Source organism: Lacerta agilis, chromosome 14 (genome assembly GCF_009819535.1).
Source record: "Lacerta agilis isolate rLacAgi1 chromosome 14, rLacAgi1.pri, whole genome shotgun sequence".
NCBI classification, from domain to species: domain Eukaryota; kingdom Metazoa; phylum Chordata; class Lepidosauria; order Squamata; family Lacertidae; genus Lacerta; species Lacerta agilis.
In genome coordinates, this window is record NC_046325.1 from 27210157 (window position 1) to 27233459 (window position 23303).

The following is a 23303-nucleotide window of genomic DNA, read 5'->3' on the forward strand; positions in this document are numbered from 1 at the left end:
AGAAGAAGAAGAGGGAGGAGGTGTCGCCGCCGCCGCGGCAGAACCCGGAGCCTGAAGACGCCCCTCGTCGCTATGAGATCCACCGTGTACAAAGCCACCGCGGCGGCAGCAACGACGACGACGGGGCCGGGCTTGCTGGAGTCTGGCCCGGAGGAAGAGGAGGAGCCGCCGCCGCCGCCTCATCTCCGCCAGCCTCCGCCTCCCCCGCAGAACCAGATCCCCGTGCCGGCCCCAGCGGCGGCAGCAGCGGCGGGCCCCAAGGGCCGGGCTATCGTTCCGGCGGCTGCGGCGGCCGCTGCCCCGGGACAGCAGCAGCAGGAAGGCGGTGGGGGCTGCTGCTGGGGTGGCCTGGTCCCCTCGCCGTGCCCGGTCGGCAGCACTCGGCAGGCGGGCGTGGGCGATGCCGCCGGCAGCTCCCGCCCCTCCAAGTACCAGGCGGTGCTGCCCGGACACACCGCTGCTGCTGCCGCCGCCACCAGCGCCGCCGCCAAGGACTGCAAGCGAGGCGGCGGCGGCCCTCCCGCGGGGCCTGGAGGAGCTCCGGCGTCACTTTCTCCCTCTCCTACGCCGCCGCCGCTACCGCCGCCGCCGTTTTCCGCCACGACCGAACCTGGACAGCCTCCTCCAGCCCCAACAGCGGTGCCGGCGGCGGCGGCGAGAGGATCTCCGGCCTCTTCCGAGCCCGGCGGCAAGTGGAAAAGCAGCGGCAGCAGCAGCACCGGGAGCGGCGGTGGGGGAAGCAGCCTTTGGAAGAGCCCCATGGGGGCCGGCGGGGGTGCCTCCTGCCAGACGGCCTGCCTCAAGCAGATCCTGCTTCTCCAGCTGGACCTTATCGAGCAGCAGCAGCAACAGTTGCAGGCCAAGGAAAAGGAGATCGAGGAACTCAAGGCCGAGAAGGACACAGTGAGTTGGGGGCCGGGACAGAAGGGGTTAACGTTCATCAGGTTGGAGGGAGCGCGGGAGGCAGCAGGGGTCTGATGAACGATGCGGCGCTTCAGGGGTTAATAGGTAAGCGATGGGTTGGGTGTTCGCTGGTTTTCTAAGGGTTAATGGGGAGTGCATGCATGGTTGAGAGTGTTGTTAACAGTGGGAGGGGTCAATGCAAATTTCGCAGAGGCATATGGGGGCTAATCGAAGGGATGCAGGTGCTCAGTGGGAGTGAGTGTGATGGGGTAGGGTTAACTGTCCCTAGCAGTTTCAGGAGAAATCGGTGTGTGTATGACTTTAAAACCTGATCTTAGAACGATTTCATGTAGATTTGTGCTGTAGATATGTTCAGTAGAAGGAGATGAATCAAGAAAAATAACAATGAGGAGTTAGGCTTAATTAACTGGAGGTGATCAAAAGGCCCTGCAGTCCAGTCCCTATGCAGCAACACTCCTCACTGATCATTTCTCTCCAGAAGGAGGCCTGGATAAAGGTGGCCAATGTAAGGGTTAATGTGGAAAGGAATGATCATGAGGTGACTGGGTGCTTGCATGTTGAGGGTTAATGGGTGCAAGAAATCAAATGATTTTCTAATGCTATTGGAACTGGGTCTAAAATCGTAGGGGTTAAAGGTGGAAACCAAACAAAGATTTAGTACACACTTAAAGTGTGGGGTGTAAATGTCTATAGGCCAATAGTAGAACTGTAGTACTGGAAGGCCAATAGAAGGTGTGATTAACTCTTTAGAGTTAATCTTCAAGGACAGTTGAAGGCCCTTAGCAATTAATGGTACTAAAAAGTAGTGTGCAGCAGCCAAAGTACTAAGGTCTTGGCACCATGAGAGTCAAGAACCAGGAAGGGGTTGACAGCCTAGGGCAGTGGTGGCGAACCTTGGCACTCCAGATGTTTTGGGACTACAACTCCCATCATCTCTGACCACTGGTCCTGTTAGCTAGGGATGATGGGAGTTGTAGTTCCAAAACATCTGGAGTGCCAAGGTTCGCCACCACTGGCCTAGGGGTTAAGCTGAAAGGTCTGCTGGGTAGCTTGGTTAGCTTATAGGTGGAGTTAAGGGCACTGGCACAAGGTGGGAGTAGATTTGGGAATGTTGCAGTTTTCAATGAGTTAATCAGGTTAGACTAGAGAGTTTCTGGCTCATGGGGCCCCAAGACTGGAAAAGTGCTGTGGCAACAGCAGGGTTAACTCAAAGCACCAGACATGTGCTGTGTGCTACAAATAGGGTTAATTTAAAGGGGCCCTAGCTTGGAGCTGTGGCTGCCATATTTGGGGGAAGAGGAAAGCAGCTTAAGCAAAACAATCAGCTGCAGTGTGTACCATGTGGACAGTAAGGTGGGGGGAGGTCTCTAACTGGTGTGTTTTTAAAGAAATATTTCAGGTTTGGGTTTAGTACCCCATCTCCTTTCACCTAACAATGTCAACCCCGTCTTCTTTCACAGAAGCACCAACCAACTTTTTATAATGATTACTGCAAAATGTTTGTTGTGTTGTACTCCTGCAAGGTGCTTCTTTCCACCCTTGCCCTGCCATTGTGCCCCCCTACCCAGGGTATCCTGGCAAGGCTGTGCCAAACCCTACCGTTGAGAGTCCTTGACCCTTGCAACAAGAGCTGCTCTTACGGAGAGTGTTGCTCATGTAGAGATCACATCTGTAAGGGAGGGGATATTCACTGCAAGCATGAGGGGAGGCGATGCTGTATATCCCCCTTATCTGTCTATGCCATAAGAACTGAATGAGGCATAGTTTGAAGATTGGGGGAGACCCTCTGGATCAGCTGCAAATGAAGGTTAGTTGAGTGGCTTTTTTATGTCAGCTATCTGTAGCAAAAGCAGTTTAGTGCATAATGTTCATTTCTAAACTGTAGTCCCAGAAGCTGTTTAGTGTGTCTTCTTTCCCCATCCTCACATTGCCACAAAGGTCTTGTAATCCTGGCCTGTATGCATGGCACGTCTGCAGCCTAAAAATAGCCCCCTCTTCCTGGTTCCTGCAGCTGCTGCTGCAACCATTATTGCGAAGGGAAGTATCCCCCCTCCACTTTTTAGGCATGATCTTCAGAGTCTGCATATAAAATGTATGTGTGTAGCGTTTCTGGTTGCAGGAAGTGGCGGCAGTTTTACTGTCTGTAACAGAAAGATGTGATCCAACACAGATAGCGTTAAAAAAAACCCCATCTCCCATCAGGCCTGTGCTAAGTTAACCAATATGGAGGTGCTGGCTGCCGTTTTTTTACCGTCAAAGAATGTGATGATGGCAGACGGAGTACTTTGCATGCTCCTGCAAAGGCTTAAAAAAAGAAATCAAGCCCTCACATAACAAACACCCTGAAGAGCTAGAACACACACCAAACAGATAAATGCAAAGCTTGTGAGTCAAGCTGATACCAAAACTGCTTGGGTTGGTTGTTGTTGCATCTGCTGACTGCAGATTTACAAAGTACCTGCAGTGGTTCTCTCCCTCACCCCTACTTCCCCCCCCCCTTTCCTCTTAAGGTGTCATGCCAGAACCCCTAAGAGTGTCAGTTCAATATTTGGGTTTCACATGTACAAATTACATGAATGCTCTTTGCTTTTTACCATCCAGAGTGATCTTAGTTTCTTATATGCTATGTGCAGCATTAATACTTAAAATGGAGGCTTTGCAGACAAATAATTTCAAATGATTGAGAATCACTTTTATAAGTCTTACTTTAAAGTTGAGAGACTCTGAATCACTCGGTGCTCCTGTTAAGAATTCATTTTGGGTTTTTGATGTGTTCTTTCTATTTACATTTAAACAAAAAACAAAATCCTAGTACAAAGCTATCCTCACATAACTCTTACTACAAAAGTTGTTCTTAGTGTTGACACTGAGCTAAGTGGTACAGAGAATTAAATTATGTGGATGTCTGTGTACCGGAAAGGGTACAAAGGGAAACTGAGAAGTCAGGCTATGATAGAAACAGCTGAAGAGGATGTACTTTGTAGCCCTCCTCAGTTAGGGAGCTGAGGCTAAGGAGGGTGACTTACCAAAAGCTTAATGCTGAATCCATGGCTGAGCTGAGTTTGTATCAAAGTCTTCAAGCAGCAGTGCTGTACCCTCCTATCGTGAATAACAGCATTCTGCCATATTTTTGTGCAGCTGCTTTAGGAATTATCCAATCCTTGTTGGCTGTAGAGCTTGAGATACTGTATATTAATTGCAACCCTTTGAGATTTGTTCATAGTAAGTGGCTTGAGAACCATGGGGACATGATCTGCTTCCAGTTTAATGAATGTGAGCTAGGAAGAAGTAGTAAACATTATTTTGTATTTTTAGCAAAGAAGTGTGGTTCTCAAGGAAGTGGCATATGCATACAGTATGGCACTGGCAAGTGGCACACTATACCTATGGGAATCTAAAATATATTTGGAGAGACTTGCTCCACAGCTCTGAAAGTATTAATATCCAAACATGTGCCTATTTCTCAAGGTAGAATGTGTGTGCAGGTTGTGTTCACGTTAACCAAGGGAAATAACGTAAGCTGTACTTGCAAGGACAATTAAGATTTATTTATTTCATTATTGCCCCACCCTTCCTCTTAAAGAGAATCCAGGGTGGCATACATACAAACAAACATGATAACAAAATAAAATACATTAGAAAACTCAAAGACTGTTGTAAAACAACAACACATACCAGCAAGTGGAGATTTTAAAAAGGACTCTACTGTCACCCTCACCTTGTTGCAGGAGCACTCATTTCACCTTCAACTCGTCCTTTAAGTTATCTGGAGTGGGTACCTCAAAATGTTCTGGTGTTCTGTGTTCCCAGTGTAAATCCTCTCTGCTTACTCTGTCCATGTAGTGGAAGCAGCTACCATAGAGTTTTGTCATAATGAGGAAGTAGCTATTTTCCCTGTGGTCAACAGATGCAGCCTAACAAAGAGGTATAGAATTGCCATGCAACAATTCTGCATATCTGTCAGTAAAACAGAGTACCCTCAGTTGTCTTTAATTGAAAAAGGGATGGCTGTGTTTGGCAACCCCCACTTTAGAAAACAGTATCATGGGCAATAAACATGTCAAATAGGTCCCAAGACTGTTGTGTTTGGAATTAAATATCAGCACTCAATGGTAAGCATTGCAAGATTAAACAAATACTGGAACTTGCATTGAACTGTCCCGATCAGTTTGTTCCCATCATATGCTAAAGTAAGGGGGAGGTTTAGTGATTGGAAATATGTTCAGCTGATGGACTGCTACCTTTAACATCCATTTTGCACTGTTGCATTCTCAGCTCTTTGCTCGAATTGAGCGTATGGAAAGGAGGATGCAGCTGGTGAAGAAGGACAATGAGCGTGAGAAACACAAGATATTTCAAGGGTATGAGACGGATGAGAAGGTTGAGTCTGAAGCACCAGAGAAGTTGCCCATAGAATGCCAACCACCAGAACTTCTGGAGACGTCACAACCACTGCCTTTGAAGCATTTTTCATATGGGAGGAATGGGAAGGGTCACAAACGGTAAATCAGAGTTGCTGTTGCTGTATGTTTTCCTACACTGCCAGTGTGCGCACACCGTAGCCCACTTCACCTTAAAATGCCACCAATGAGATAATAAAAGGCCATCACTGACACAATTGCATTCACTGCTTCTGTACATATGTACATCTGTATTTCCACTTGTGCCTATGTTGCAGATTTTAGACTAGCTTCAATCCTGTTCAAGTGGTTCTCACCCACAGAGGTTTAGGCACTGTAATTCTGTGAAGAGGCTAAGGATGTTTAACAGAAGTTTCAACATCCTGCAAAAAAGTGTATCAGTCAACTTGTCTGATGAAGACTAGATAAACGGACACAAGATGGTTCTGGGCCAGGAGATATGCAGTTGCTGGAGTGACCCAAGATCTGGTATGGCTGGAGTGCTCCAAAATAATAATTTCCAGTGTTATCTGGGGGAAGCTTCAACGATTAAACCAGGTTTCAAACCGATTAACATTTGTAACACATAATGCTCTCAGTTACCACTATTTCTTAAGTACTGTATACTCTGGCGTATAAGACTACTTTTTAATCCAGAAAAATCTTCTCAAAAGTCGGGGGTCGTCTTATACGCCCAGTTGTCTTATACGCCAGAAAATACGGTAGCGTTTTTCTTAGTGGTTTTCCATATATGCAGAATAGTACTGGCTGTTGGCTTGCAATCTCTGTTTCTTGTTTATGCAATTCTTTAGCAGTAGTGTGATGCCATCATATGTGCAGCCTGGCAGAAATCATAGAATAGCACTCACCCCATTTATCATGATCCCAAGCGGTGGTGCCGTGATGGTCATGCATAATTTGCTCTGTGATACAGCTTGGAAGCTTGTCTTGAGTCCATTTATCAATCTTTTTTTTAAAAAAAATAAAGCACAGACATGGGGAATCAGTGATACTCCATGTCTGACATACTTTGTATTTATGTTGGTATTTTGTTGCAACCCACCCTGAAATAGGTATGATGAAGAGTGGGTTTATAAATTAAACAGGATAAACATATTTTAAATGGTTTTTATATGCTAAACTGGTTTTCAGTAGGAGCTGGTGGTTCCTCTGCAACATTTTCAGTATTTACTTTGCTAAACTTGTCCCCTCTTATTTTTGCAGGAAGTCTGCATTTGGAAGTGCCGAGAGGAAAACTCCAGTGAAGAAGCTGGTGGCCGAATTCTCAAAAGTCAAGTGTAAAACGCCAAAGGCTTCCCCATTGAAAGAGGAACCCAGCAGTTCATTAACTGAATCAATTAGCAGACGTGAACTGCGAAGTCAGGAGACTCCTGAGAAAGCCCGGTCATTAGCGGACACTCCACTGAAATCATTGGCTCCTTTGAGAGGATCTGGGTGCCATTCAAAAGACAAGAGTTCCTCCAGTGAAACAGAAGACTTGCCGTACCTTTCCACCACAGAAATGTACTTATGCCGGTGGCACCAGCCACCTCCTTCACCGTTGCGAGAGACTTCTCCCAAGAAGGAGGAGATTGTAGCAAGTAAGAGGCTTGCTTGTGCCTTTGTGGTGGTTGGCCTGATGTGGGTTGGAGGGGGCGTGGAACTCATTCATTTGGGGTTTTGTTTAAGAGTCTTTCGAACCCTCGAAGATAGCCAGGTTGTGGCACTCCATTTCTGAGTGATGCTGTTTTAGTTTCTGAACCTCTGGTTGGAGTACAGAAGCCTTTGAAACCCACATCTAGAACAGGTGTGGGCAGTGTGTGAAGAAGATCAACCACCCTGTCTAATGACCTGTGGTGACATTTCTGGAAAACCATGAAATTTGTGGCTTACCTGTGCTCATAGTGAATGCTGTAACCACCTGCTTTTGCCAGCAAGCTGCTCCGTTTCATGTCTTCTGTAATGGGGAGTGGTCTGTGTAGAAATGATAGGAAGTGTATCAGTCAACTTGTTGTCTGATGAAGACTAGATAAACTGACACAAGATGGTTCTGGGCCAGGAGATATGCAGTTGCTGGAGTGACCCAAGATATCTGGTATGGCTGGAGTGCTCCAAAATAATAATTTGGACCTCATTCTGTCTTTGTTTCCGTTGCATGGCTTATATACATGTTGGGCTGTGTTTCAAAGGAGCCCTTTTATATAGAGTTAAAGATCCACATATAGACCTGCTGATATTGTGGTAGTTCTTGCTGCCGCAGCAGCCATGATGAAAACTGATGAAAACTGCTGTTCAGTTTTTAAATCAGCTTGCCTAGTCTACAACTAGCAGTAATCACTATAAAAAGGGGTGGGGGAGAGTAGAAATGAGAGAACGATGAAAGAAAGGACAGTTATGCATATGATTGAAATGCAAAAAATTGGCATCACTTTACAGGTTGGATCTAAAGATTGGGCCTGGAAAGTTACATCATCAGTGGGCAAAGACAAATAGACTTGCATGTATAGTTTTCTTATGGGGGTATTTGCATGTCTTCTGGATTGCAGTCAAAATGTTTAATGAATTTAGAAGATGAATTGCCATGTTTATGCACTAACAATATACTAAGAAGCCACATGATGTCTGTTTAATGCCATATTTACTAAAAAGTCACATTCTAAAGTAAATGTTATATGTCTAGTACAGGGCATGAGTCAGCCAAGTGTATTTATTTTTGCATTGAAACAGAGAACTTAAGTTCTGCGCTCTGAATCAGTTATGCAAATGTTCTTGTATTTCCTCACTTGAAACATCACTACTTATAAGTGTCAATATAAATTAGAGATTTGTATGCTTTTTATGAAGAGCAGTGCTGGTGGTGGAAGAGGAATGGGTAAGTGATGAGCACTGCCTATGTGACGGGAGGCCATGAAGAACAGGTATTTAGTCATAAGTGATCTGCAAGGACCCAGGTGCACAAGCTCTGCCATCTCAACACCTTTCCTAGTTTTCAGATTCTTCCATGTTCCAGTCAAAATCCTGCAAGTACAGAAGGACAGCAAGCTACCCAACCCGTGTGTAGATGCTGCATCAATAAAATAAGACCTCCATCTCTATCTTGAGTTTGGAGCTTGGAATCCAATGTGCAGTGAATGTTGACTTGCATTTGTTTATTTATAGGCTTTTATATATTTGTTTGTATAAGTTGCATAACTGTTTTCTTTCACCCTATCTGGCAAGGAGAGGCATGTGGTTGACAAGGTCATGGGCCAGAAAAACCATGCAGGGGAGCAAGGCAGTAGAGGATCAAAAGAAAAGGGAGTGCTTCAGTGTTAACAGACTTTGGAGATTCCATATTTGTGAAAGTGCTGGAATTTCTTTAGTTAGAAGCCTCTAAACCCCTCAGACAGTTGCAGTTCCCAGGTTTCCTAGAGGGAAGCCATGGCAGTTATGTTGGCTTACCTTTATTATGCAGCAAACTGAAAAACCTTATCTGGTGTCTGAGGCTTTAAACTTGCTGCTGTCTAACCATGAGGGCTGTAACAGGCTCTCTGTAGTAGCCTGGAACAGTGGGTGAAATGACTCCAGAATGTCCCCATTTCAAGAGAAGGGACTTAATCCTTCACCCCTGCACTTCCCTACCACCAGAGTAGCCGATGGCAAGAATCTTTTGACCTTCGGCTGGTGTATATATGTGTGTGTGTGCATGCAGTAATTGTTAGATATTTTCCTGATGTGTTACATCCTCCTCAGCAAATTGCCGATTTTTTCCGTAGTCAGCCCTCCATATGGTTTGCTACTTCTGAGATTTAGATGGAGGAAAGAATAAAGGCAAACATGCTTGATGCTAGTCTTTCTTCATTCACTTCTTAAAACATACAACTCTTCTTCCTCACGTGCCATGAAGTGATTATGAAGAGCACCTGTGGCAAAAGGATAAATGCACAGGCTGTGTTTCTCTACTCACTTTCTTCCAGAGTAGCCTTTTTGCTCTAGCATTTTTCTTTGGTGGATGAGTTTCTCTGAGCAAGATAACTCTTAACAGAAAAGAATAGGCTACCCTAAGCAATCTCCTCCATCTCTGGCGGTTGAACGATATTTTTTTCTTAGATTCATATCCCACCTTCAATTGTAGAACCCAAGGTGGTGTCCATGTGGTTCCCAGGGGGTCAGCCACCCAGGAGCTGACCAGGCCGAGATGCTGCTTAGGTTTAACAAGATGGAGGCTTTATGTGCTTTCAGATCACATTCTGGAATTCATTTGTTGTCGGACTTTGAGGTTTCTTCGCACAGGAAAATTGTCCATTTTTACAACATGTATTTTACAGATACTACAAAAGACGCAAGGTCTCGCATCTGAGGCTTTGTTTTCTTCATTTTTCTCAGCAAGCTGGCCAGCTTTTTTACAAGCTCTTTTACCAGGCAGGGCTCTTTCAAATAGGGAAAACAAACTTTCTTACTCCTTACTTCCTATCACCATGATTCTTGTCTGGGGTGATGGAGTATGACTTGTCTTGAAGCTCCCCAACCCTAGCTATAAAGATTCCCAATTTCTCCCAATAACAATAAAGAATATTTTTTATTACTTATACCCTGCCATCTGGCTGGGTTTCCCCAGCCACTTTGGGCAGCTTACAGCATACATAAAACCAAAGACTTGCAAGACCTCTTGGTCTGAGGTCAGTTTTCTGATGCCACTTCCCCCTGTTTTACCAGCTTGAGCCTGGGCTGAACCAAGCTATCTTGCTATTCTGTTTTTCTTGTATTTTTATGTTACAACAAACAAGGTACATTTCTCAGAGAAACTGTGAAGCCATTTCCTTCTGAAGGTTGAAAGATATTTTTTTTCCCTCACAGCAGACTGCAGAAACACATTCTTCTTCTCAGCTGCTGCTTAGTAAAATCCAAGTGGCTTCTGCAGAATAAAATAAATAAAAAGAGCCTCAAGGTCTAACTAGCTTTCCATACCTTTTGACTTAGAGTTGCATGTTTGACCTGTTATTGCTGTCTTGTACTAGAGAGGGTTTTGGAGAATGCTTCTTATAGGACCAGCCTTTATTAAGATACGTGCCTAAAATAATAAGAATTGTCCTACTAGTTTGGTTCAAAAGTCCACCTGGTCCAGCAGCTTGTTTCCAACTGCAGCCAGCCTATTGCTACTGGGAAACTTACCAGCCAGGTATTATGAAAATAGTGCCCCTATTACATGCCTCCATTAACCTGAAGTATAATATAGGCTTCATTCTTGATTATCAGAGGTAACCTTTCATAAATCTAAATTATTTTTAAAAGCCATCTCTCCTGTGCAACATCTTTCAGCAGGGCTTAGAAGCTTCTCAGCAATCCTCCAAGTAGAGCTAGGGCTGTTTTAAACTCTAGTTAAATAGCTTGTTTCAATAGACTAGGCATGGGAGACCTCTGTTTTTACTCAGCCATTGGCTCGAGTGGCTTTGATGAACAGTCAGCAGTGCAGCCTTGAATGTAGGCTTCCTTTAGGATGCTAGTCTGAAAGACTTCCTGAGAGCTGCCATTCAACTTTGCAAGTTTGGTGGAAGATACGGTGCTGGTTTAAGAGAGCAGATGAAAGCAAGCTTGAGAAATAGCCACTTGTCCTCTCACTTGTGGCAAATAACCAGCTCTAAGAAGCTTTTGTACTAACATGATGACTAACGTAGCGATGTGTTGAGATTTTATAGGTTAGTAACTTCTGTGGAATTAATTGGCAAGGCTAAACCAAAGCTAACTGATGCTAAACTCTGTTTAACTTTGTAACAGTGAAGTTAATGTCACAGATGTTCATCTCTCCACAAAAAACATTTCTTTAAAACCAGCCGTTTTGACACTTCTCCTCCCTTTCTAGTTCCATCCTGGAGGGACCACATGGTAGAGCCTCTGAGGGACCTGAATACTTCAGAACTTTTAGAGGTATGTTGGTGAATATGTAGCGTTACCAGCCACCCATGAGTATCTCTGAAAGCTGACTAGCTGTTTCTCAGCTCTCACCAGACACTATCCCCTTGTCTCCCAATTGTCCCCTAACTAGGAGGAAAGACATTTTTGAAATCAGCAGACAGATCCAACTTTGGCACCCCAGTAATTTTTGCAGTTTTTCTGCCACAAGGCAGCATGGGTATTCCATTTAGCTTGTATACTGGGGAAGAAAAACTGGCAAATAGATCTTTTCACCAAGGGGAAGCAGCTAGTATCACGGCTTGTTTAAATGCTTTCATCCAGAAAATGAAAGAGGGTCTTCAACAGGTGATTGAGAATCAATTTCCCTGAAAAGGCACAGCAGATAATGCTAGTGCGCTCTCTCTCTCTCTCTCTCTCTCTCTCTCTCTCTCTCTCTCTGTGTGTGTGTGTTAATTTTTCCATTTATTAAACCCTTCACAGAACTTGGATGACAGCGTCTTCTCCAAACGGCATGCAAAGTTGGAATTGGATGAGAAGAGGAGGAAAAGGTGAGAGAGAATATCATTTACTAGTTTATTTCAGTGTTTTTCAACCTTTTTTGGGCAAAGGCACACTTGTTTCATGAAAAAAATCACGAGGCACACCACCATTAGAAAATGTTAAAAAAATTAACTTTGTGCCTATATTGACTATATATAAAGTAATTCTCTTGAATAGAAACACAAAGAAAGTATTTTATAATCTTGGACTTAAGAGCAGGGGTCCCCAAACTAAGACCCGGGGGCCGGATGTGGCCCAATCACCTTCTAAATGCTGCCCGCGGATGGTCCAGGAATCAGCGTGTTTTTACAGAATTGGAACCTGTCCTTTTATTTAAAATGCATCTCTGGGTTATTTGTGGGGCATAGGAATTTGTTCATATTTTTTTCAAAATATAGTCCAGCCCCAAGTAAGGTCTAAGGGACTCTAGTCTTGTACCTGAGTGACTTTTTGTGACAAAGACATGAGTGGAGAAGCTCCTGAGACATCCTGACATGATATAGGCAGAGGGCCTTCTCGGCAGTGGCTTCCACCCTGTGGAACGCTCTCCCATCAGATGTCAAGGAAATAAACAACTACCGGTATCTGACTTTTAGAAGACATCTGAAGGCAGCCCTATTTAAGGAAGTTTTTAATGTTTGACATTTTAGCATGTTTTTAATATTTTGTTGGGAACCGCCCAGAGTGGCTGGGAAAACCCAGGCAGATGGGCGGCGTATACATCATCATAATAATAATAATAATAATAATATAGAATTTATTATTATTATTATTATTATTATTAGGCTCCAATACAGAAAATACTACAAAAGCACCAGACATCTTCAGTACAGTACTCTGCTCTCTCATCCAAATGAAACTCAGGCTGCAAAGGGACTTTTCAGTTTTCGTGAAACCGATGAGCGGGCACCACTATTAAACAAATCCATTTGTTTTCTAGCTTCTTGGTTTATTTATTTTTTAAAGGGGTGGGCTTAAAACGAACCTAGGTAGTTTAAAACAAAAACAAAAAACCAAGCATCACAGTGCCATCCTGTACTTGCCTACAATGGAACTCGCGCCAAGGTAAGTGCATTTAGAATTGCAGTCGGGAAACTTTTAAGTAAACTTTTAAGTAAATATCACGAGGATTGGCTTGTTTGGTTGGTTTTTTTTTTTTGCGGGGGCGGCAGTTGATTGGTAGGCAGGAAAACATGGAGACGCGACACTTTTCCTGGCATTCCCCAGCGGACAAGGGAACTTAAGGCACAGCCGCCAGCCGCGCGAACTTTAAAGCCGGATCTGCTTCCCTTGATTAAACACCACCGCATTAAGCAAGCCTTGGAAACGCAGCAAGTCTTTTCTCGCACCTGTTCCTGAAGCAGCACAATATCTCTTCCCCCCCCCCCCCACAGAACTACAAATCCCAGCAGGCTATGCGGGAACAGGTGGCGGAAGGAAGGTGGAATGTTTTCAGCCCGCTTTTCCAGAATACGCCGATTCACGGGTCGCGCGCTTGGCCGTGCTGCTTGTTGGGACTTGAAGTCCCCCCCCCCCCGCTCTTCCAAGCGACGGTGTTTTGTCCGCGGAGGGGGCAGAGCAGGTCTGGCCACGGTGCACCCCGGGAGCTGTAGTCGGAGACGGGCTGACGAACCGTGGCGGCGGCTTGCGGCCCGCTCTTTCCACCCCCCCTCCCGCTTCTAAGATGCGCGCGCCTACATTGGCCTCGGAACCCCACTTGCGACAAGGCGCGCATGGCGCGCAGGACCCCTTCAGGGCCACGCCGACGGCTGAGGAGGCGGGGAACTCCGGCAGGCCGGAGGGCGCTGATGATTGGCCGGCGGGAGGGCGAAGGAGGGAGGGAGGTGCTTTTGAGGCGGCCGGCGCGGCTGCCGCGTCCAGGGCCGTGCAGTGCAGTGTAGCCTCGGCGCTGCTGGGGCAAGGCGGGTGTCTGTTTTCGGCTCTGTGTACAAACGCGGGCTGACCCTGATTGGCTGAAGGAAGGCAACAACAACGGCCGGGACGTTTTTCCCACGGCACACCAGGCAACATCTCGCGGCACACTAGTGTGCCGCGGAACAGTGGTTGAAAAACACTGGTTTATTTAATGCTTAATTTCCAAGGTTAATTTCTAAGCAGTTTGCAAGTATAAAACCAATTACAAAAGATATAAACACAATAAAACAATTTCATCAAAACATCCACAATGAAATAAACATGCATAGTTAAAATACAATAAAATTAGCCCATTATAATATCTGAATCGTCTGGTTTCACTTGTAGTCTTTACACTGCATTTTGAGGGCTTTTGGGGTGGGAGATAACAGTTATGTCATGGAAGGGGTGTGCAATAAGAGATTTGTTGATTCTCTTGTCGTAATAGCTCTACAGTGGTACCCCGTGTTACGCACGCAATCCGTTTCGGATTGTGCTACGTAACACGGGCGTGCTTAACACGAACGCCCCCCCCCCCAAAAACGTGGAAGTTTGCGCGTTTTTGTGCTTGCGCGAAGTGCGCAGAACGCGCATGCTCCGGGGAGGACTTCCAGGTCACAGAGGTCTGTAAGTCGAAAGTACGCAACATGGAGCATACGCAACTCGAGGTATGACTGTATTTGGCCTTCTCTCCCCTCAGCTGTCATCTGGGGGCAGCTATTCCATCCGACTGCCTTAGTGGGAGAGATAGGAAGCAGTGTTCCTTTCATCAGCTTGCTGGAGCCTAGCTCCATCAGACACCTGCCCTTGAACTGTGCCAGCTGGCTAATACAGGAACAGCTGCTTAGAAATTGGTGTCTGAGTGTTGATTTCGATTTTCCTCTCCCCTCTCTGTCCCTTTTCTCTTGAGTGTTGTGCTTTTTAGACTGTCAGCCTATGCGTAGGGACTGTCTTGTTTTTGATTGTATGTAAACTGCTCTGGAAGCCTTTTTTTGGCCAAAGAGCAGGATAAAATGCTCTTAATACAAGGAATTGGCATAACCCATTGAAATGTGTAGGCAGTCAGTTTGAGCACAAAGCACCTTTCCACACTGGTTGTAGTTAGCCTATGGAACTCCAGGTCATAGGATATTCTGCCAGATTGCTTAAAAAAATGATTAGAATAGTGGAAGATAGTTTAAATAAGGTAAAAGTACCCCTGGCCATTAGGTCCAGTCATGGACGACTCTGGGTTTGCGGCGCTCATCTCGCTTTACTGGCCGAGGGAGCCGGCGTACAATTTCCAGGTCATGTGGCCAGCATGACTAAGCCGCTTCTGGCAAACCAGAGCAGTGCATGGAAACGCTGTTTACCTTCCCGCCTGAGTAGCACCTATTTATCTACTTGCACTTTGACGTGCTTTCGAACTGCTAGGTTGGCAGGAGGAAGAGAGTTTGCTGCTATCCATAATCAAAATGTCTTCAAGTAAAGTTTTAAACACCTTGTTTTTCTCCTTTCTCTTCTCTTCTGAGAGCCAGTGTGGTGTAGTGGTTAAGAGTGGTAGACTCGTTATCTGGGGAACCGGGTTCGTGTCTCCACTCCTCCACATGCAGCTGCTGGGTGACCTTGGGCTAGTCACACTTCTTTGAAGTCTCTCAGCCCCACTCACCTCACAGAGTGTTTGTTGTGGGGGAGGAAGGGAAAGGAGAATGTTAGCCGCTTTGAGACTCCTTCGGGTAGTGAAAAGCGGGATATCAAATCCAAACTCTTCTTCTTCTTCTTCCCTTCCCTAGGTGGGATATTCAGCGTATCCGAGAGCAAAGAATTTTGCAGCGACTACAACTCAGAATGTATAAAAAGAAAGGAATTCAGGAATCTGAGCCTGAAGTTACCTCATTTTTCCCAGAGTCAGATGATGGTGAGTGGCTTTAAATATGGTATTGCAGGTGCCCTTTTCTCCCACCTGCAAAAGCTTGATTGAGTAGGATTGGCAGAACCCTGTTGTAAAAGTAGAAATCCAAAATGTGAGTGGCTATTGCAATTAGATAGTTTACCTTCTCTTCTCTTTTCATTGTAGTTGAAAGCTTGCTGATCACCCCTTACTTGCCTGTTGTAGCATTTGGCCGACCGTTACCAAAATTAAACCCACAGTAAGTATTCCCATATGCTTACATTAAAGGAGAAAATATTTCACGGAAATGGGTGGACTTAAATTGTGGGCTTTTTGTCTGAGGGATGATCTTGTTTCTGCCTTAAGTGATAGTGTTTCGCTATTTATAGACAAACTTAGATTTCACAGTGATTAGGGAGCCTTTGTTTTTGCAACTGAGTGAGCACTAAAAGGACTATGATTTGCAATCTGCTTATTGTGAGGTTTATGGTATTCGTGGAACTTGTTAAACACACTCCAGCAGGGTTGCCTATTTTCAGACCGAGAAACTCATCCAGGGTGCCAGTCACAAAATGGCTGCCAGGGCGTGGCATCACACAAAATGGCTGCTACATCTAAAAGGGGGAAGACCACAAAATGGTGTGGGTATGCCTCTTTAACATTTCTACTCTTAAATTTTATGCTGGGTCTTACCAGCCCTTAGGCTAAAAATGATTTTACTGGTCATACTTCTTTGTTCTGTGCATTCTTGCTGAAATATTTAGAACCATGGCTTTGTAATATTCTATCCCTTAAGAGACTGCAGAAGTCAAGTACTGAAAATATGTTGATAAAATGTGACAATTATTTCACTGGATGGCTGATAGAAACTCATTTTCATGCTATTTTTTCAGTTGTCCTGCATTCTAATTCCATTCGCAAGTTCAACTCAAGGCTTTTTTTACTTCTTGACACGTTTGGTAGTAATAATTTAAAAAGAATGCTACACATGAGGAACAACATTTCAGGAAGTGTTGTTCAGTCTTTTATATTCTTTAAAATACTATGCAAAATATGTGCAGATAGGCTACACTGTGGCTAACATTTATTTCCAGTGTGTCTATAAATGCCTGACACGTATTTATTGCCAGCTCCTCACATAGGACTAGAAACTTGAGCTGCCAGATCTTTCCGTTCACCATAATTAACTGTTTTCCATGGGCCACTTTGTTCAACAGGAATTTTGAACTGCCGTGGCTGGATGAGCGAAGCCGTTGCCGGTTGGAGATGCAGAAGAAACAGACTCCTCACCGGACATGCAGAAAATAGGCATGTCCAACTAGGAGAAAACTCTGCCTTGATGGTAGGCTTGTGCTATTTGCAGCAAATGGCAGAGAACCTATATGTTCTGTCATGTCACTCTTTCCCCCGTGATGTACATTCTTGTTCACTATAAATAATTTTTATGCTCACATATAGTTTTATTTTCTCCCCCCCCCAACCCCATGAACTTCTTCACTGGTTTTCCATTTTTTCCTATATCTGGCAGAAAGTACTGGAGGCTTGTGTTGGGACAGCAAGATTGGCAGCTTACAATGCACTTCAGTTTATACCTATTGGATAATTAACAGCCATTTAAAAACTGAAAGGTGGACAAGCATTAAAAAATACAATGAAACTTCTCATTTGTAAGTTCTCGAGCATGCAAAGCCCAGCCCTGCTTTTACAAACTAATAAAGCCTTTTGAAATATTTAGCCTGCTGGTTAACGACCTTGAACATTGTGTGGGTGGGAGACACATTACCCATTAAGATATATTGGGCAAACATTGATGCTTCTTCTTGTCCTGGTGCTTGTAATTGCTGTTCTAAAAAGGCTCCGCATATGGTTCTATACATTTCCTCCCACCTCGTTTGGTTTTTCATGTTCTACTGTGATGATACGGCTAGTTAATATATTTTCAATGGGTATAAACAACCCTTGTTCATGCCTTCTGCTTCTGATTACAGGATAGCAGATTATTAAAACTTGACATTTTATTACTGATAGTAAAGGGCTCCATACCTTGACAACTATGTCACACTGTTTCTTCTGTTGGAACAGTTAGGTATAAACCAGGGTTGACAGTGCAATGTCAGATTGTCTCCAGACTTTTACTGGTTTGTTTTACCAGCAGGCTCTTTATTTCTTAGTTTTCTTCTGTTATATACAGTGTGGCTAAATTGTAGGCTATTTTTATATATAAAAGAAACAAAATTTTGCACAATTCTAGTTTCTTATTGGAAATTCTCAGTGGCCATGCCTCCAGATTTGCTAGTAAATGAGGCGTGGTGAATTGAGTAGATACCGACCCGTGGCACTGCCAAGCAGCACAAATGGCATCTCAAAAATAGTCCACCCCAGCTTCACCAAAAATCCCAGACTCTGCCTCTTGCCTGGTATATGATGGAAGGACTTTGTTGCTTAGCAACCACCATGTGCTTCCATCCCCAGATCCGGCAAAGCAACTGCTACTGGAGGGAAGGGCAGCAATGAGAGAGGGAAAAGGATTTTATCCTCTTGCCATACGTAAAGTAATTAATCCCCCCAATACCTCTTGAAAACGATGGTTTCCTCCCCCTGCCTGAAGTCCATTGCAACATAAGTTTATATGTATCTTAGGGAAGGTTAAAGTCTGTTAGAGAAGTGGTTGTACCTGTATTCTTCACTACAGCAACTCCCATTTGTTTACACTGAGTTAAATCAAAGTAACAGCTGAACCCTTGTGTCTCTTTGAAGCTTGTTTAGCATCTTTTAAGTAAGATTCCAGCTCGTGAAGATGAAACATTCATCCTCTCCAGAGAACAGGGAATTCCTCTATAATTCCACATGCTCATCTGCCTGATCCATGCAATTGCAGGAAGCTGCCTGGGTGTGTGTGCATATGCACACATGCTTAGAAGAGCAGTGAAGCTACCTTTTACTTCTTTGCATTGAATGAAACTTCTGTATAAATAGAAAGAAAGCTCTGGGTCTCAGTTTCATTGTTTGTTGCAGATCCCAGTGCAGGATGATGTCCAATGCTTTTGCACACTAAGGACATCATGAAGGGTAAACGCTTATCTAACACATTTGTTTTTCTATCACATCTTTCAAATACTTCCGGTAGTTGCTGTTCCACTTCTGGGTTACCTTCCCTGGGAATTCAGAAGGATACCCCCCCCCCCGAGTAGCACGCTCAATGTGAACATAGTTAAAGAGGTCATGAGTGTGGCTTAAACTTCAGAATGATAAAAACAGATCCTGTCTTTTGCCAAGTAATCTGTGTAGTTGAGGTAGTGCACAATGCTTGCCTAATTTAATTTAAAATAAGGCTGTATTTGAATCTTTTGCTTTTTTAGCATGCCAGCATGCATCCTTATTTTTATTTCTTTTTTGTACCCTGCAGTTACAAGCCTGGATGTAAAAAAAAAAGCAAGCCTCAAGTATAGGTTTCTTGAAGGCACTGATTTCAGATTTGATCCTGTCAACACTTGGGCCTACTTTCTACTCTCAAGTAAGCACAAGCAGTTTGCAAGATCATGTCTTAAATCTATATCCCATTGGGGGAGGGGATAACTGCTTTTGCTTAGCTCAGAAAACATCTATTATCAGAAGTGCCACAGTGTGTGTTTCTGAAATAGAACAGCAAAATATTCAATAGTCAATAGTGTGCTGGTTTACAAGAACAATCTCACTTAAATAATAACACATGCAATTTAGATCTAAGAGGATGGGTAGGTGTGTGGAAATAGGTAGGGGTTGTACAAAGCATTTGCAGTGGATGTTAGTTGGGAGTGGAGGGAATAGCCTTCCCTATAGGGGATACAGCACTGTGAAATTTGTATTTGCCCTTGCAAATTAGATCTGATACTTGGTTTAGGACAAAACCTTACTTTTAACCAAGCTTATGGTAGTTCAAAAAAAAAGTGTCTGTTAATCCCCTCTTTTGTTTTCTGCCCTTTGACATGTGGTTGTCTGCAAATGCATCCTTTTTGATACCATTTTAAATATGTAAAATCAGTTGTCTTGTAAATATCTTATAAAGGAAAAAAAAGTTTGTAAATACCAAATTTGTGGCTGTTAATGTTTGGGGTTTTTGTTTTTTAAAAACTTTTTGCTTCAGTTCATTTAGGTTTAACAGTGTTAACAGGGAGTATTAAGAAAAATTCTGCTTGTATGTTTAAACAAAATTGAAACAAATCATTTTTTTTTACAATAAAATGGAAAGAATATTGATGCTTTTGTCATGCATTATGCATTGTTTAATGGATTGGGTAAATTTTTGAGCGTCAGAATCTGCCTTTATGGTCACATTCTGTTATATACTAGAAGCAGAAAGGGAAATACATGTCTTATAGCCCATTCTTATGCACATTTACTTGGAAATACATCTCACTGACTGCAGTAAGACATACTCCCAAGTGAGTGTGTATGAGAATTCAGCCCTTTCTTGTTCAGTGCCAGCTCAGTCCAGTGTGCAGCTGCTGTGAAAAAGGTGAATTCCGTATTATTGAGAAAGGGATTAGTGATAAAACGTACCAACGCTGTAATGCTGTTATACAAATCTCTTGTAAGATCTCACTTGGAATAACTGGGTACAGTTCTGGTTGCCTTGCCTCAAAATGGATATTGTAGAGCTGGAGAATGTTCAGAAAAAAGATGACCCAAATGATCAAGGAGATGGAGCAACTCCCCTATGAGGAAAAAGTTACAGCATTTGGGCTTTTAGTTTAGGAAAAAAAAGGTGAGTAAGGGAATATATGATAGAGATGTATAACATGATGTGTGGTGTCAAGGAAATTTTTCTTCCTCATAATACTAGAACCATCCAGTGAAGTTGAATGGTGGATGATTCAGAAAAGAAAAGAGAGTACTATGGAATTTGTGCCCAGAAGATGCAGTGATGGCTTTTAACGAGGATTAGACAACTTAATGGAGGATAAGGCTATGTTCTGCCTCCACCGTAGGAGAAACTGAATGCCAGTTGTTTAGCAAGGACAGTTGGGAAGAGTGCTGTATGCTCAGCTCTCCCTTGGGTTGGCCACTGTGAAAACAGGATGCTTGACTAGGTGACCCTTGATACAAAAAGAACTTGCACTATGATCTAGTTGGAGCAATTTGAATTGCTGTAAACCAACTTCAAACGTAGTTTGCTGTTAGGTGCATGCAGATTGTATCCTAAACTGGCAGGTATTGGGTAGAAAGATGTTTGAACAGTAGGATGAAAAGGCAACAAAATGCAAGGCATAGCAGTAGGCCTGTCACACTCATATAGTGTCAAAGTATAAACAAATGTAGCTCCTGGGGGCAGTGCTGTATTCTTACAATAAGTAGCTTTGGGTTGCCTTGGGCATTATAAAGCAACTAACACATTTTAATAATAATAATAAAAAAAATAAAAAAAATGCCCAGCACATTTTAACACTTACGAGCAGGATGGTAATTCCCAAAATGGGAAAAGTGCGGCTTTTTTGTATATGCCAATGGGAATGCCCTAAACTGCTTTATATGGGTGTGCTCTTTTCTGAAGTTTTTGTTGGAAGTATGATTATTTTTTGAGATCAGATGCAGTTCCTTGCTTGTTTTTATTTGGGCAATGGCTACCCCACCCTTCAGCATGACTGCTCCCAGGGTGGCTAACAAAGCATGGCAACTATTAAGATCCAATCAGACATGACAACAGTGAAAACAAAGATTAAAAGGCCTGTAAAAATATATATATACAAATCCGGTGCCAGAAAACTTTAAGCTAGCCTCTCTGAAGAAAGGATTTTAAAAGAAAAACCTCTTGTAGATACAGTACTTTGTATACTCTCAAAATGGATGACATTAATGGATGCATAGCTTCAGTATTCTTAGATCGATTTTGTATGTTGTTAAATGTCAGAATTGTCTCCCCCTACTTCCTTGTGCTAATACTGACCTGTTTGCCCCGTCTGCTGTTTACCTAGGGCAATGCTAGTATTGGTGGAGGATATGGAGGGGGTAGAGCTTCCATTGCTGTCATGACTAGTTTATTTTGCCTTGTAATAGACTTGACTAACGGGGGTGGGGGCAGAACGCCAGAGTCCGTAGTTGGCGGCTATATGTTATTAGGACAACCAATAGTGCAAATAAGTTTGACAAGCGTTCTCCAGAACCTTTCACCAGGGCAGTTGCTACAAAATGTGCCAGGTGGTGAAGATTTTGTTTTTTCTGAAGTACAAAAAAAGCAAAACACTGCGGATTGTTTCGAAGCTTGTTTCTGAGTCTTGCACCATCTTTCTGAGCCCACCCTAACCTCGCCTTAACTGGTCTTGCATCATTCCCCCACCCCACCCCGCTATAGACTCGTCGCTTTATTCCCTTAGGTCTCTGTACTACGCCTTGCCACAACCGCTTTACCACTGCAGGGAGAAAGAGGGATGACGTCACCGTCGCAATGGGAAAACGTAATGGCAGAAGAAGCGCCGTTTCTGGCGGATTACGACCCCCCTCTTTTTTTTTTTTAATGGAGCAGCCCGCGAGGGCATGGAGCACGTGATGCTGTTGCTGGGCTGTCCTCTCCGCCCGCCACTGGAGAGCCGCCTGCTGGTGACGTCGCCTTCCGCGGCCCCTTGATTGGGCGCGAATTTTCTTCCCCTCTTAAAACCCCTTCCTCTCTTTACTTTTTTTTGTTGTTGTTCCTTTCCCGCCGCCGCTTCGACCGCAAAGGAGCCTGGGTAGCTCGGGTGGGGGAAGGCGCAGAGCAGCGCGGGCATGTCGCTCTGCATGTCGGGAGCCGCAGTCCTTTCGCGGCCTCGCGCCTTACCTCCTCGCTTTCCCGTCATTCCCTTTGCGCCGCTGCTGCTGCTGCCGCCGCCTACTTCCCCCTCATAAACGTTTCGCTTCTTATTTCTTCTCGGCTACTATTAAGATGGCGGACCGTCGGAGGCAGCGCGCCTCGCAGGACAGCAGCGAGGACGAGGAGTCCGACTCGCCGCCCGGTAGCGCGGCCCCTTCCCCGCGGGGCGCCCAGCGCTCTGGCCTGGCCGTGGCGGGAGGGGGCGGCGGCGGGGGCGGCGGCGCTGCTGTTGACGCCGTGAGCGCGGAGGCGCCGGTGACGGTGGGAGGCAGCCCGGCCGACTCGGAGTGTGTGAGTGTGGAAGGGTGCCTGGTGGGGAAGAGAAAAAAGGGAGCGGGGGCGGGGGGAGAGAAGCTGCTTGGACTTTCTCTTCTGGCTGCACCCGGCTCTTGTCGGGGCCCGCTTTCACAGCCGGCCTCGACCCCGGAACTACCGGCGACATTAAAGCAAAAACGGCAGTCTACTTGCGAATGCACGGAGCGGTCTTTGGTTGTTGATTTTTTTTACAAAAAAAGCTTGTTCAGTAGCCGTAGCTTGTAACCGGTTATACTACGCTCAGACGATGTGGCTTTTGGGAAAGCCTTAGTTTAGTATCTCGTTCTCCATTTCGGGGTTGTTGTTTTTAAACTGTTATTTAAATATATATATTTTTAATGCCTCCCTTAGTTACAAAAGTGTTTCCGAGAACATTTAGTCGGATTTTTTCCTCAGCAATCTAGTTCTTGGGTATCTTTGGCCAGGATTCAAGAATTTGGAGGCCAAAGGATGTGCTTATCAGTCAAGCCTCAGTCCCGGTTATCTTTGTGGTTTTCCTTCTGTGAACTTAAAACTGCTAGTTGTGTCTCTGAGATGAGATTGTACACTGTCTTCCCTCGGTCTGTAGTCATATTTTTAGAACCTGAGTATTTTTAGAACCTTCCCCCCCCCCCAGCCTTTTCAA

General features: G+C 44.4%; 2 protein-coding genes across 8 annotated transcripts in view; both read left to right on the plus strand.

Annotated features, from left to right (window-relative positions):
* MSL1 (MSL complex subunit 1) overlaps window positions 1-23303 on the plus strand; it is a 27731-nt gene continuing 4428 nt past the window's right edge. The window contains exons 1-9 of one of the 5 annotated variants that reach the window (XM_033168857.1): window positions 1-903; window positions 5200-5426; window positions 6549-6925; window positions 11164-11228; window positions 11697-11764; window positions 15443-15567; window positions 15727-15799; window positions 16758-16882; window positions 20116-20196. In XM_033168857.1, coding sequence (XP_033024748.1) covers window positions 73-903; window positions 5200-5426; window positions 6549-6925; window positions 11164-11228; window positions 11697-11764; window positions 15443-15567; window positions 15727-15799; window positions 16758-16848 — 1857 coding nt within the window. In that variant the 5' untranslated portion in view covers window positions 1-72 and the 3' untranslated portion in view covers window positions 16849-16882; window positions 20116-20196. Of the gene's footprint in view, window positions 904-5199; window positions 5427-6548; window positions 6926-11163; window positions 11229-11696; window positions 11765-15442; window positions 15568-15726; window positions 15800-16757; window positions 19777-20115; window positions 20197-23303 lie in introns of those variants that run through there. The other 4 variants (XM_033168856.1, XM_033168858.1, XR_004427825.1 and 1 more) reach the window with 4 other exon arrangements.
* The window catches only part of CASC3 (CASC3 exon junction complex subunit), a 19314-nt gene continuing 18446 nt past the window's right edge, over window positions 22436-23303 (plus strand). For all 3 annotated transcript variants that reach the window (XM_033168854.1, XM_033168852.1, XM_033168853.1), the window contains exon 1: window positions 22436-22654. In XM_033168854.1, coding sequence (XP_033024745.1) covers window positions 22436-22654 — 219 coding nt within the window. The remainder of the gene's footprint in view (window positions 22655-23303) is intronic.